At 40.6% G+C, this 15,699-nt stretch overlaps 1 protein-coding gene across 10 annotated transcripts in view; it reads right to left on the bottom strand.

Annotated features, from left to right (window-relative positions):
- OPHN1 (oligophrenin 1) overlaps positions 1 to 15,471 on the bottom strand; it is a 726,794-nt gene extending 711,323 nt beyond the window's left edge. For 9 of the 10 annotated variants that reach the window (XM_086388458.1, XM_086388461.1, XM_086388460.1 and 6 more), the window contains exons 1-2: positions 14,593 to 15,471; positions 14,294 to 14,451 (exon numbers count right to left, since the gene is read on the bottom strand). In XM_086388458.1, coding sequence (XP_086244584.1) covers positions 14,294 to 14,447 — 154 coding nt within the window. In that variant the 5' untranslated portion in view covers positions 14,448 to 14,451; positions 14,593 to 15,471. The remainder of the gene's footprint in view (positions 1 to 14,293; positions 14,452 to 14,592) is intronic. The other variant, XM_086388456.1, reaches the window with a different exon arrangement.
- Positions 15,472 to 15,699: the final 228 nt, after the last annotated feature.

Below are 15,699 nucleotides of genomic sequence, written 5' to 3' on the forward strand. Positions count from 1 at the left end.
ATTCATGTATTACAGTGTACAATTAAGTGGTTTTTAGTATGCTCACAGAGTTGTGCAACTATCATCACAATCTAATTTTAGAAAAATTTCACAATCGCCAAAAGAAATCCTTTACCCATTAGTAGTCAAAATAATGCTAACCCTCTCTCTCAGCCCGAGACAACCAGTCACTTAACATACATAGTTCATTTAATGTTTTTAGCATAATAAGGTTCGGAGAAGGCAATGGCACCCCACTCCAGGGGAAAATCCCACGGATGGAGGAGCCTGGTAGGCTGCAGTCCATGGTGTCTCGAAGAGTCGGACCCGACTCAGCGACTTCACTTTCACGCATTGGAGAAGGAAATGGCAACCCACTCCGGTGTTCTTGCCTGGAGAATCCCGGGGATGGGGGAGCCTGGTGGGCTGCCGTCTGTGGGGTCACACAGAGCTGGACACGACTGAAGTGACTTTGCAGCAGCAGCAGCAGCATAATAAGGTAGTGGACTTTTAAAAATATCTGCATCTGTTGATATAATAATGTTTTCCCCTTATTCCAATTATTTTGTATGATATAAATATTACACTATTATACTGACAGATTTTCAGATATTAAACTAACTTTGCAGTCCTGGAATAAATTTAACTTGCTTATGACGTATAATTCTTTTTATATGTTGCTGGATTTGGTTTGGCTAGTATTTTGTTGAGGGTTTTTGCATCTATATTCTTTTTAATATATTTTATTTACTTATTTATGTTTGACTGTGCTGGGTCTTCACTGCTGCATGTGAGTTTTCTCTAATTGTGGTGAGCAGGTGCTACTCTTCATTGTGGTGGGTGGGCTTCTCATTGCTACGGCTCCTCCTGTTGTGGAGCATTGGCTCCAGGGCACAAGAGCTTTAGTAGCTGTGGCACACGGTCTCAGTAATCGCAGCTGGTAGGCCCTAGAGTGCAGGCTCAGTAGTTGTGCCTGGGCCCAGTTGCCCCAAGGCATGTGGAATCCTCCTGGACCAGGGACTCAACTCATGTTCCCTGCACCAGCAGCTGGACTCTCAAGCACTGGACCACGAGGGGAGTCTGGTTCTATATTCTTAAGGGAATTAGGTCAATAGTTTATTTGTGATGTCTTTGGGTTTTGGTATGTTAATTAAAGTGAAAGTGAAAGTGAAGTCGCTCAGTCGTGTCCGACTCTTTGTGACCCCATGGACTGTAGCCCACCAGGCTCCTCCCTCCATGGGATTCTCCAGGCAAGAGTACTGGAGTGGGTTGCCATTTCCTTCTCCAGGGGATCTTCCCGACCCAGGGATCGAACCCAGGTCTCCCACATTCCAGGCAGACGCTTTAACCTCTGAGCCACCAGGGAAGCCCCGTATGTTAATTAGAGTGGCCTCAAAGAATGTGTTAAGAAACTGCTAACTTTTGGAAGTTTGAGAAGGATAGGGTACTAATTTTCCTTTAAATGGTTGGAAAAATTCATCAGTGAAGCCATCTAAGCCTGGGCTTTTCTTTGTGGGAAGTATTTTGATTACTGATTCAAAATACTACCCACTAATTTTTAGTTGTTATGGGTCTATAGAGACTTTCCATATATTGTGGAGTCAATTTTGGTAGTTTGGGTCCTCCTAGAAATTTGTCCATTCTATCTAAATTATATAATTTATTAGCATACAGCTATTTATAATATTCCCATTTGTTCTTTTTTATTTTTTTTTAGTTTGGTAATAGTGTCTCCTCCTTCATTTATGCTTTTAATAATTTGAGTCTTTTCTCTCTTGTCAGTCTAGTTAATGGTTTCTCAGTGTTGTCATTTTTAAATACAAACTATTGATTTTTTAAATTTTCTGTTTTAAATAGAGAAAAGAGATCTTCCTATTCTTTATTTCATTTAGTTCTGCTGTAATTTTATCATTTCTTTCCTTCTACTTGCTTTCAGATTTGTTTGTTTTTTTCCTAGTTTCTTAATGGTCAGGTTATTGAATTATGATCTTTTTTCATTCCTAATATAGTTGTTTAAAGCTATAAAAATTTCCCCTAAGCACTGCTTTAGCTGCATCCCATCAGTTTTGTCACATTGAGTTTTCATTTTTTATTCATTCCAAAATATTTTCTAATTTCCCTTGTGATAGCTTCCTTGACCAACTGGTTATTCAGGAGTGTGATGTTTAATTTGCACATATTTATGAACTGTGTAAATATTCTTCTCTTATTGATTTGTAATTTTATCCTGCTGTGGCTACAGAACATAATTTGTATAAAGAAATATATTCAGGCAAGTTTTATGGCCTATCAGACAGTCTGTGTTGGAAAACGTCCCATGTGCTCTTAAGAAAAAATGTGTATTCTGCTGCTGTACGAGTATTCTGCAGATGTCTATAGAAGATCTACTTGGTTTACAGTGTTGTTCAATTCCTCTATTTACTCATTGAGCTCTAGTAGTTCTTCTATCCATTACTGAAAGTACAGTATTGAAGTCTCCAACTATTACTGTTAGACTATCTATTTCTCCCTTTACTTCTGTCCACTTTTGCTACATGAATTTTGGGGCACTGTTGTTAGGTGCATATGTTTATAATGGATACCCTCCCGATATATTTATGGTTTTACCATTATAAAATGTCTTGTTTGTATGTCATGAAAATTTTGTCTTAAAATATATTTTGTCTGATGTTTACATAGTCATCCTAATTCTCTTTGGTTACTGTTTGCCTGGTACATTTTTCCATCCTTTTTCTTTCCACCTACTTGTATCTTTGAACACAAAATATGTATCTTAAAAGACAGCATGTATTTCAATCAATTAATCCATTTTTGAGCAGTTTATCCACTTTGCCAATCTGTATCTTTCTATTAAAAGTGTGTATTTCATTTACATTTTATCTTACTGATAAGATTTATGTCTGCCATTTAGTTTGTTTTCTATATGTCATCTTTTTTCCTCTACTTCCCCATTACTAACTTTGTGTTAAATATTGTCTACTGTACTATTTTGATTCTCATTACTACTTTCACTATATTTTTTTTTCTTAGTGACTTACCTCAGAATTAAAATTACAATATTGTTTAGATTAATTTTAACTTAACTTAGAAAACATACAGAAATGTTAAGTAAGTAAATGTTAGTCGCTCAGTTGTTGTCTGACTCTGCAACCCCATGGACTGTAGCTCCCCAGGCTCCTCTCCCCATGGAATTCTCCAGGCAAGGATACTGGAGTGGGTTGCCATTCCCTTTTCCAGGTGATCTTCCCCACCCAGGGATCGAACTGGGATCTCCCCCATTGCAAGTAGATTCTTTACCATCTGAGCTACAGGGAGGAACCCAAATAAAGTCTGTCACTGTTTCCATTGTTTCCCCATCTATTTGCCATGAAGTGATGGGACCAGATGCCATGATCTTAGTTTTTTGATTGCTGAGTTTTAAGCCAGCTTTTTCACTCTCCTCTTTCAGTTTCATCAAGAGGCTCTTTCGTTCCTCTTTGCTTTCTGCCATAAGGGTGGTGTCATCTGCATATCTGAGGCTATTGATATTTCTCCCAGCAGTCTTAATTCCAGCTTGTCCTTCATCCAGCCCAGCATTTCTTCTGATGTACTCTGCATAGAAGTTAAATTATAAGGGTGACAATAGACAGCCTTGACATACTCCTTTCCAATTTGGAACCAGTCCATAGTTCCATGTCTGGTTCTAACTGTTGCTTCTTGACCTGCATACAGATTTCTCAGGAGGCAGGTAAGGTGGTCTGGTATTCCCATCTCTTTAAGAATTTTCCATCATTTTTCTTTCAGCATTTTGAATATGCCAAGCCACTGCCTTCCCATCTCCATGGTTGCTGATGGGAAATCAGCTCTCAATCCTATTGAGGGTGCTTTTCAACTGATGAGTTAGTTTTCTCTTGCTTCTTTTAAGATTCTCTCTTTGCCTTTGTTTTTCATCAATTTGACTATAATGTATCTTAGGAATGGATTTTCTTGAGTTTATCCTACTTGGGTTTTTTGAGCTTCTTGGATCTGGATATTAGTGTTGTTCATCAAATTTGGAGAGTTTTGGCCATTATTTCTTCAAATATTCTTTCTGTTTTTTTCTATCTTCTTCTGGGATTCTCATTACACAAATGTTGATACACTTGATGGTGTCACATAATTTCTGGGGTTCTGTTCATTTTCTTTTCATCTTTTCTTTCTTTTGCTTAGATTGGATAATCTCAGACTAGATTATTTCAAGTTCTATGACTCTCTTCTGCTAGTTCAAATCCGCTGTTGAACCTCTCTAATGGATTTTTCATTTTAGCTATTTTATTTTTCAACTCTAGAATTTTTATCTGACTCTTCCTTATTATTTTCATCTCTTTATATCGTCTCGGTGAAACACTGTTCTCAGGCTTTCCTTGTCTCTTTGGCAAAACACTGTTCTCAGGCTTTTCTTTAAATCTTTAGACATGGTTTCCTTTAGTTCTTTCCCTGGTGATTCAGATGATAAAGAATCTGCCTGCAATGCAGGCAACCTGGGTTTGATCGCTGGGTCAGAAAGATCCCCTGGAGAAGGGAACGGGCTACCCACTCCAGTATTCTTGCCTGAAGAATTCCATGGACATAGGAGCCTGGCAGGTTACTAGAGTCTGTGGGGTCACAAAGAGTCAGACATGATTAAGAGACTAACACAAATATTAGCTGATTTCATTTTTTTTGTCTAAATTCCAACGTTTAGACTGCAGCAGGGACAGTTTCTATTGACAGCTTTTTTCCTGTGTATGGACCATACTTATCTGTATCTTTGCATATCTGATCATTTTTTGTAGAAAATGGGACGTTTTAGACACAATATAATATGGTTCTTCTGGAAATCAGATTTCCCCCAGGTTTTGTTGTTACTGTTTTTGTCACTATCACTGTCGCTGTTTGTTTAGACATATTTCTTAGACAGATTCTATAATGTTTGTATTCCTTGGAGTGTATCCCCTGAAATCTCTGCCTGGTTAGATAAGTGTCCAGCTAATAATTGTTCACAGATCTCCTTAAATGTCTTGAACCATTAAGTCTTCTAGTTTTTTCTGAGGTGCTCTGTGTTGCATGTTGGATCATTTCTTCAACATTTAGCCAAACAGTTTATAACTACCTCAAGTTCAGCCATAGGAGAGAAATTATTAAAAGGCCTTCTCGGGTCCTTTCTAGGCACACGCACAGCCCAGGGCATGCACGTGGCCATCTAGATCCCAGGAATGTGTCAGATCTTTTCAGAGCCCCCAGTATATGTTTCATTCCCCTTTTACGTTTTTGGCCAGGCTTTTGCTTGCCCTACTTAGTTTCAGTTAGTCTAAATCACCTGAGATGTTAAACATCTTGGCGATAGAACTTTTCCCACTGAGGTAGCTCTAAGTCAGGTAAAGTAATGAGAAGCTGTGTGAATGAGGCTTCTCTAGCTAGCTTTAAGACATATTAGATAATGACAAGACTATAGGTCTGTGAGTTTTTGAGGAACTACAAACCCAGTCTCCCCACTAAGGTGTTAAAAGGTTACTGGTTTCCATAGCTACTGTGGTCAAAGGACTGTTAGTTTTCAAGGCTACCACAAAGCTCTGGAGAAGGGAATGAGAGGCAGGGTTAAGTTAAAATGCCACAAAATCTGCCGCCACTAAGGCTCAACGTGTTTCCATCCATAAACACTCTTCAGATTGTCATGAGCATTTTGGTTCATTTACAGAGTTCTGAAAATGTTGATTTTAACAATTTTTGCCAGTGTCCTTTTTGTTTTTATGGAGTTGATTTTATGAGATCTTTAATTTACCATTCCCTCCAAGTACAATCCTAAAGAAATCTTGCTCCAGTATGACTAACAATTTGCCTACAATGAACACATTCCTGAGTAGGTGGAAGCTGAAAAAAGCACTAGGAAAAGTCTTTCTAAAAGGTAAGCAAAATATTGCCAGTTATTACCTCTAGTGTGAAGATCTGGGGAACTGGGACACAGGAGGCAAAAAAGGTTTACCCTTTTGTACATTTTGAAATTTTTACCATGTTCATGTGTTACTCACTCAAAAAACATTTTTAATATAACTATAAAAGGAGGAGTGGAGTTCCCTGGTGGCTTAGTGGTTAGGATTCCATGCTTTCACTGCTCTGGCCCAGGTTCAATCCCTGATCAGGGAACTGAGATCCCACAAGCCATGCAGTGTGACCAAAGACACCATGAGATATACTACACCCTATTGAGAGTTTAAGCGTCACTCTTCATTCACTTAGAGAGTCTTGCTCGTTATTAGGACCGTTAACTACCACAGCAATAGAGCAGATATCTTTGACTTAAGAATTCTTTTCCTCAGTGTATTCTTTTTTGCTATGGACAGTTGTATCCCCATGGTGTAGCTCATTTTCCCCCTACAATGATCCACTTTTATAATATGTGATAGAATATATATCATATCCTGAACTTCTTCATAGCTCTTCTCACAACTGTAATTACATTATGTGAGTAATCAGACACTTAATGTATGCTCCAAGTGGGCAAAGCCCGTATCAGCCTTATTCACCATTTTATCTCCAGTTGTCCAGTTGCCGGACACATAGTGGGTGCTTCGTAAATCCTTTTTGAATTAAAATTAATTACCTTTACATTGTGTAAGGCTTTAGCACTTGATACAAGCCCAGTAAAGCATCATGAGGGCCCTCCACCCGATGGAGGTAGGAGGTGAAAAATTCAGCTCTAGATTTCCAGAAAACTCCTCTGGAAAAGCATGTATCTTTCCAGATCATTATGAACTTTTAGGAAATTTCTATAGTAACTGATTAGAGAAACAGATATCGGATTAAACAGAAGGTTTGGGTTATGCTTTACAAAACAAGACTGTAAAAATGAAGCTGAAAAGTAATTTTCCTTCATCACTTTAAACTCTGAAAAACTTTTCTTAATAAGCAAATCAAGGCATAATCTTCCCTGTACCATTCACCATCCATTTTTTAAAAACCGCTTCTTGTAAATGGTCACACACTGAAAGGCTGGCTTGGTTCACTTTGGCACCCTAGTCCCCACAGCACTCCAGTCTGGCTACTTTGGAATCTGGTCTTCCGAGGGCCTTCTATGAATATACTAATACTGCCTCCAGCAAATTCCATTTGACTTTGCTTCGTACCTACTAAGAGCAATACCATATAACATACTCATTACATTGATCTGAGCTACTCTTCAGAATATCTAAAATACAGTCCTTCCCTCAGTATCTGTGGGGAATTGGTTCCAGAACCCCTGTGGATACCAAAATCCACAAAATATTCAACTCTCTATATACAGTGGTGTAGTATTTACATATAATCTACCCACATCCTCCTATTACCTATAATATCTCATGTAAATGCTATGTAAATAGTTGCTAGCATGTGGCAAATCAAGTTTTGCTTTGGGGAACTTTCTGGAATTTTTTTCCAAATATTTTCTATCCCCAGTTGGTTGAATCCAGAGAGGCAAAACTTGCAGATACAGAGCCGACTATAACAACATGTCCTCCAAGGCACTGATTAACTATCACCAGGATAATGACAGGATATCTGCTGACTGAAAATGTATATATTACATCACCAACTCCTCCCTGCACACCATAGCACTACACCCACTCCAGAGGGATTAAAAGCTTTGGTCTCCCTCAGTATAGAGCTATTCAAGACAGAATTGAAAAGCACCAGGTTGGGACCTCTCAAGAAGCATTCATCAAGAGGATAATTAAATAGGCTAGCATGATTCATGTCATTTATTCACATGGAACATATCAGTTCCTTTTGTCCATTCTCTCAGAGGAAAGGCGAATTTGCTCCAAAGTTTCCAATGGAATCAATTTAGGTTGCTTGACTGTGCAATACAGTGGCATCCCAGAAAACAGAATGAGGAAACCAGGAGGAACCCTAAAGCTCACTGACAAAACCTCTAATTTTAGAAATGGGAAAACTCAGGTTCATGAAACTAAAGACTTACTCAGAGTCATATAGCTAGGAGGTGGCACAGTTGGAACCAGCACCCAGGTTCTCTGTGTGTAAAGCTAGAGACGGCTCCATAAAGTATATTCAATATGAAATTTGCCTCAAAAATGGAACTGACCCATCCTTTCAGGAAAACAAAAATTTACCAAATAGGTGTCCCAGTTGCCAAAGCAAGAGCTGAACAGGTACCCCAAATGGTCATCTTAATGTAAACATCTAAAACTCTTTATCTTTAAAAGTGCAGAATGTAAGAAAGTGACATTTTTACATTCTTTTAAAACATAAGTTTCCATTAGTCCAAGACAGCCTATGTGTTTGTGGTTTGTGCATGTATATGAGTGAGCTTAATGATATAATTCTTTTTTCTGACATCTGTTTTATACATATAAAGTATGTTATCCTTGGTTTTTGAATGATTACTTTAAATTTTTGTTAAATTTTTTGTATTTAATTAAATACTGCCAGTACACTAATATAATGTGAAACTTTATGTAGGTATAAAATAAGATCTTATAATTAAGTTACTCATTCCCTTCCCAAATGATTAAATTATAATATGCAATGAAAAAGTCATGGAATGTTAGATCTGAAAGTGGGCTTACATATCCCCTATCCATCCTCACTTATGTAAAGCTGCAGACCAAGGACCCCAGCAAAAGACTTACCAAGGTCACAGATCCTATTAGTAGCAGAACCATCACCATACCCATCACATCTAGGGTTTTTTCCCCACTATACCATCATTCTGCCTCTCTCAATTTGCAGTGTCTAGTGGTGCTTCCCCAGAGAAACCTCTTTCTGGAGACTATCACCTTTCATTTTCCTAGCCCATTTCCAAGACTCCTAGACTATTAGAAGTAGATCATCTAGCTCAGGAATTGCAACCTGATTGAATCCAGGCTGTGAACACATTTCATTTAGCTCTCACAGTTTTAAAGAAAGTGAAGGCTTTTGTAATGAGATGAAGCTACTGTATTTTACCCCAATCACTCCAGTCCTATTAACCCACTTCCAATAGCTTCATACTTTTCTATTTTCTCCTTGGCCATGGAGACAGCACTGGAACCTGTGAACCTTGAATCCAGTGCAGGCATAATTAACAGCACGCCAAAGTAAAATAAAATAAACTAAATAAACTAATGGAAAATATTAAACGTGGCATTATGTTTTACCAATAACTATATTCACTACCTTACCAATAAAAAAGTCCATTTAGGTTAACTAGTCATATTAAAGTTCTGCAAACTACAACCACTGAATCAAACCCAGCCCACAAGTATTTCTGTATGCCCCTGCTCTAGCTAAGCTGCAAATGGTTTTTATATTTTTAAACAGCTGAAAAATTCAAAGGAAGATAATATTTTATGACATGAAAATTATGGAAAATTTACTTTTCAATGTCAATAAGTAAAGTTTTATTAGAACACAGCCACTCTCATTTCATGTGTGTATTATCTATAGCTGCTTTCTCACAACAATGGCAATTAAGTAATTGCCACAGAGACTGCTGCTGCTGCTGCTGCTAAGTCGCTTCAGTCGTGTCCGACTCTGTGCGACCCTAGAGACGGCAGCCCACCAGGCTCCCCCGTCCCTGGGATTCTCCAGGCAAGAACACGGGAGTGGGTTGCCATTTCCTTCTCCAATGCATGAAAGTGAAAAGTGAAAGTGAAGTCGTTCAGTCGTGTCTGACTCCTAGCGACCCCATGGACTGCAGTCTACCAGGCTCCTCTGTCCATGGGATTTGCCAGGCAAGAGCCACAGAGACTACATGCCCTCAAAGCCTAAAATATTGCCCTTTACAGAAGAGGTCTGCTGACCCCTGAGCTATATCAAAGAAAATTTAAAGTTCCTAATAATCTGCAGAAAAGTCACAAATATTTGTTTAGAATTAGAACATCTTATATCACTCTCAGATGAATCTTCCTAAAGCACAGTTCGGACGACACCTCTGTGCTACCAAAAATGTTTTTAATACTCCCTGCCTGTAAAGAAAAGCCTAAAGTACTTAACAGGTCATGCACAGTCAAGGCCCTCAACCTTTCATTCCAAGGTCATCTCCCAAACTTCTCTTCTTGCACCATATAACCCAGATGACCTGAATTATTTGCTATCCCTTTACATTCTCTATGTCATTCCTACTACATGAAATTCTCTGTCCTGAATATAGTGCAATGCAGGGCCCTCAGAGTCAGATCTGGGTTCTAATTCAGACTCCTGCCCTTATCAGCTGAGAAAGTTACTAAATTCCTCTGAACTTCAGTTTTCTCACAGAAAGAGTGGAAATAATAGTCCTTGCCTCATAAGTCTGTTATAAGATTTTAATTCTTGGCATTCAGGAACATTAAAAAGCAGAGACATTATTTTGTTGACAAAGGTCCATATAGTCATCACTATGGTTTTTCCAGTAGTCATGTATGGATGTGAGAGTTGGACCATAAAGAAGGCTGAGCACCAAAAAATTGATGCTTTTGAACTGTGGTGTTGGAGAAGACTCTTGAGAGTCCCTTGGGCTGCAAGGAGATCAAACCAGTCAATCCTAAAGGAAATATTCATCGGAAGGATGGACGCTGAAGCTGAAGCTCCAATACTTTGGCCATCTGATGCAAAGAGCCAACTCACTGGAAAAGACCCTGATACTGGGAAAGATTGAAGGCAGAAGAAGGGGATGACAGAGGACGAGATGGTTGGATGGCATCACTGATTCAATGAACACAAGTTTGAGCAAGCTCCAGGAGATGGTGAAGGACGGGGAAACCTGGCCTGCTGCAGTCTGTGAGGTCACAAAGAGTAGGACACGACTGAGCAACTGAACAACAACAACATATAGGAACAGCTAAATAAGTGGTAAGTCAATTCTGCCCAATTACAATGCTACTTTCTCCTTTGCTTTCCCTTATCCTTCCACAGGGAAATGACCTCTCCGTCATGTTGTATACCATGGTATCCACCTGTCCCACTCTATGGCTCTGATCCATATCTACTACCTTATACTTTAGTGATCTCTACACATATCTTATCTCCCCTACCCGTCTAGGACCTCCTTGAGGGCAGGATCCCATCTGTGACTTTCTCTGTAACATTTGTAACAACCCTGAGAACAATGGCTTGAATTTAGTATATGAATGAGTATTTACTGAATGAATGATACATGTTCACTGAATTATATAACATTTATTAGGTGTATCATGTTCACTTGTTGTAAATACCTAGCCTAAGTGCATAGAAAATATTCATACAACATCAAGGACCAAAGCTGCCAATATAAAAACAAAGAACAGGGATTTCCCTAGTGGTCCAGTGGTTAAGAATCCACCTTGCAATGCAGGGGACATGGGTTCAATCCCTGGTGGGGGAACTAGGATTCCACATGCCATGGGGCAGCCTGCAAGCCACAACAAAAGATTGCACATGCCCAATGCAACCAAATAAATAAATATTTTTTTAAAAAACAAAAAGAAAAGTGGGCAATATATTCACCTTTCAGAGTGCCAATGTTTTTGTCATTGATTTAAATTATAATCACCATTTTTTACTCCAACAATTATGAATAGATCACATTTAAGGGGAGAGAGCAAATCAGTCACTTTCTCAAAGAAGACATACTGAATATCATTCATAACATCAATTACCTCTGAGCACAGATCTAAGAAAATCTAGATATTCAAATAGAATCCATATTTAATAAACTAATTATCACACACAGCTGTGACTAAAACCTTATCTAGAGCTCTGGACAAAATCAAACACAAGCTGGAAATCAAGTTCCAACTAGCTTAACAACTTAAACAAAAACTGCAGCTGATTTTTGCAGCATGAAGCACCAGGTTTCATTGGTTACCAGAAACACTAACCAGTTGATTTGATGGTCAATTTAATAAATTAAATGAAAAAGTGCCAATAATTCTTCTTTACTTTTAATGCCAGATTCCAAACGACAAAATGAATCCACACACATATACAAAATTAATCACTGAGCCATGCCAATATAGGGAATGAATTTTCCACAAGATGACAGCAAAAAAAATGTTTCCAACTACTTTTGTTTATGGATTTCCCTTTAGAAACCTACCAAAAAGTATATTCAGCCACTATATTATTAACCTGAAGATGTATTATCAACGACTTAAAATATTTAGCCGTTTCCATTTACAAAATACTTTCACAATCCATTAACTCCTTTGAGCCTCAAAGCAACCCTGTGAGGTGCATACAATTACCCCCATTTTATATCTGAAATATATTATATGTGCCTTCCTATCCCAAAATGGTGAAGCCAAGATTGTAACCCAGGTCTTCTAATCTAATTCCAGTGTTCTCTCTTCCTTTTTCCTCCATACAAAGCAAAAGTATACCTTTGTTTTGCGTCTACCTCACTTACTCTGAAAAAGCTGCCCAGCTAGCCCATTTTGAGGAAGCAGAGTGGGAGTATAAACATTACTGTGGTCAAGACAGCGGGAAACGTCCTGTCTTTGCCTCTAGCAAATCATGTTTTTAGAATCATGTAACTTAAAGAAAAGAAATGGAGTCTGGGTTAGCTGCTGGGTTTTATTTCCTAACTGTCCTATTTTTGGCTTTCTATGTATACTCAAGAAAGGAAAACCGCCATAAATACCAAGAACCCCCTGAGCCAAAATAACTCTTAGATCTTCTGCCCATATTCAAAGGTTTAAACCTGCATAATTGTTGACTCTCACCACTTTTAATCCCCCAAAAGGAAAGAATAAAAACTGCAACTTACCACTTGCCTAGAAAACTTTTGCCCTTCCTCCACCATTTTATTGAACTGTATTTTCACAAATACTTTCAGCTTATCCTGCACTTCACAAAGCCAGTCCCTTCTGAGGGCTTAGATGAGCTTCATTTAACTATGAATACTGCACTAAGTAGTTTACTGTAACAAGTAAACAAGCAAAAAAAAAAAAAAAAATCCAAACATTTCCCGCTTTTCCTTTCAGGAACCCTCACCTTTCTAACTACTTTTGTAGCACAACCAGCATATCTTTAACCTCTCAATGAAGTCTATTAAGCGGCAACACACCCCAAACCCTGGGCTAAAGTCTACGGATCAGCATTTCAAATATCCCATCTTTAAGATGCAACCAAGAGTTTACTCTTGTTCAGACTAAAATAAGACACACCATCACATGATCCAATTCAATGAAACAACAAGTAGGAACTTGCAACACTTATGACCAAAGTAGGCAGACAACATATACAGGGAAAGCCCAGACTCCAAGGGGCAAATCAGGAGAGCTGCACAACAAAAACCACTGCACTGCGGCTCCCAAGTCTTTCTCCTTGCTCTTGGTTGGCTGTATTTGCCTTAAGAAGGTCCCCACGCTGGACCAGACACACTATTTGTGGGATAAATCCACTCAGAAAAAAAATATTACAGGTATACAGAATATATTTGCCAGTGACTTTGACTTTATTTTTCATAATCATCCTTCAACCAAGAGAAAAAATGGATTATCACCACCCATTCCCTATCTTCCATTCTTACGGGTATATACTTTGGCACAATGGATTGATCTGCCTGCACTCTTGTTGGGGATGTTTATTATTCTTTCTCTTACTCCAAACCTTCTGCCAACTAGCAGAAATAAAAAATCTATACACAGCGGGGAAGTGGGGGAGGGCCCCAGAGTTCTTAGTTCTGAGGACCTGGAAAGCCAAGCTAGGTGAGGTTCCTTCAACCTGGTGACTCCCAACCTGAGCTCTCTACTATGCTCCCAGGGAGCTGGGCTCTTCCTGCTAGGGACTAGGCAGGTCTTTGTTTCACCTGTGAGGAGAATTCAGTGGCACATGAGGTCATTTAATAATTCCGAACTTAGACCAACCTTGAACACAATCATAACTCAGTAACTTAAAGAGCAAAGGTGCTTTCCTTAGAAAATAACTTGCCATTGGCAATTTTTTACTACCCCCATATTTATCTGCAGCAACTAGAGGCCAAACAGGAACAAAACCCTGACTCAAGCTGCTGGCCTGAATTCCCAATTCTTTAGGAGGTTGTGGGGCAGTCCCTTGGTCAGCTTAGATGTCCCTTTCATACATGGGTATAAACATGTCTGACAATACAAGTGGCCTGTCCCTTTAGAACAGGAGTCTGACAAGAAAGGATAGCTGCTGAACAAGACAGTCCCTCAGCTACAGATCCTGTCTTATAAAACCAAAACCACTAAAGGGGAAAACCCCAATTCTAGTTGTAGCCACCAACTTCCACTTCTACTGACCCCACTTCCAAAATATCCGGAAAACCATGAGCCTCAGACACTTGGGCTGGGGTGTGGAAGATCTCCAAAGGCCAGAAGCACCGGCTCAGGGAAACTGCTCATCAAAGTCTTCCACTTACTTCTCATTGCGCTGATAAGCGCGTTGCCGTCTTTGATCACATCTTTGATGAATTTATTGGTTCTCTCCAGTTCCTGCTCATAACACTTGAGCCTCTCGCGGAAATCAGGACTGTCCAGGTAGCAGTCGCTGAACTCCAGCGGGGGATGCCCCATGGTTCTGATGACAGGGATTGGAAGGAGAAAGGAAAGACACAAAGATCAAGAGCATCAGTGGCACAGTACGAGGAAAAGATGGGTTGCGCAGAGTGCAGGACCCGTTTAGGAAGCTGCAGCCTCCCTCCCTTTAGAGGACAGATACCTGTTCAGATGAGATTCCTGGGGAGAGCTGGCTGGTCTGTACCGGAAACGGGCGGCCCGGCGATTGCTTCAGGTGACGGCAAAAGCTAACTAACGCAGTTGGATCCCGGCGGGGTGCTGCTTAACAAGCAACATGCCCCCTATTCATCGCTCCCCTGACAGGCAGCAGAAACCAACTCGTCTCTTCTCGGGAGAGCGGCTGGATCCTTCCCGAGCAACTGCAAACGTGACACTTTGGCCCGCCCAGGGTGTAGGCGGGGGTGAGCGCTGAGGGTGGGAGGTGCCTCTCCTTGCTCCCAACTGCCGAGCCAGCAGAAGATTTCCTTTGCCGAGCTCCGCGGGTAACCCGGAGTGCACTGTCCCCTCCCCCTTCTTAAAGCCAGCGCCTCCGCCCTTCCCCAGCGAAGCCCATGTACCGAGGCAGGGTACTCGGGTTCCTTAAACTGTATCTTACTTGCACCCTAGGGTCTCTTTACCAGAATCTGCCGTCTCCTAAAGTTCTTCCTGGTCCGAGGGAGCGGCCTTTTGTCCTGCTAAGCGCCAGAGGTGTTAAGCCGGGCGACAATGAAACGTAGCCTTCCTCCAAAGACGCCCGAACGGGAAGAGGAGGGCAACAGCGCGACGCACAATAGCTGCGGTAGCCCGGCGCTTCCCTACGGAAACTGGGGAGCAGTCAGCGCCCTAGACTCCAGTTGGAAAGCGTGGCGGCTTGGGAGATGTAGTCTTTCCGTTTCGCGCCCTGTGACTCCTTCCTGCGATCTCCGCATTACCCCGCCAGGGCGCCGGCTTTCGCAAAGAGTATTCCCAGCACACCCCAGCTAATAGCTGTCCCAGCGCAGCCTCCAAAGGCAGGTGCGCCCGCACTAGTTGTTTTTCAGTCGCCAAGCCGTGTGGGAATCTCTTGCGACTCAATGGACTGTAGCCCACCAGGCTCCTCTGTCCATGGGCTTTCCCAGGCAAGAATACTGGAGTGGGTTGCCATTTCCTTCTCCGGGGCATCTTCCCCACCATCTCCTGTATTAGCAGGCAGATTCTTTACCACTAAGCCACCTGGGAAGCCCCTAGAGTATACCTGGAAAGTTTCCAAAATGGGAGGGAGTGAGAACCC

The sequence above is a fragment of the Bos grunniens genome, chromosome X, assembly GCF_055505025.1.
Source record: "Bos grunniens cultivar Pamir isolate PY7600 chromosome X, Bosgru_T2T1.0, whole genome shotgun sequence".
Taxonomy (NCBI): Eukaryota; Metazoa; Chordata; class Mammalia; order Artiodactyla; family Bovidae; genus Bos; species Bos grunniens.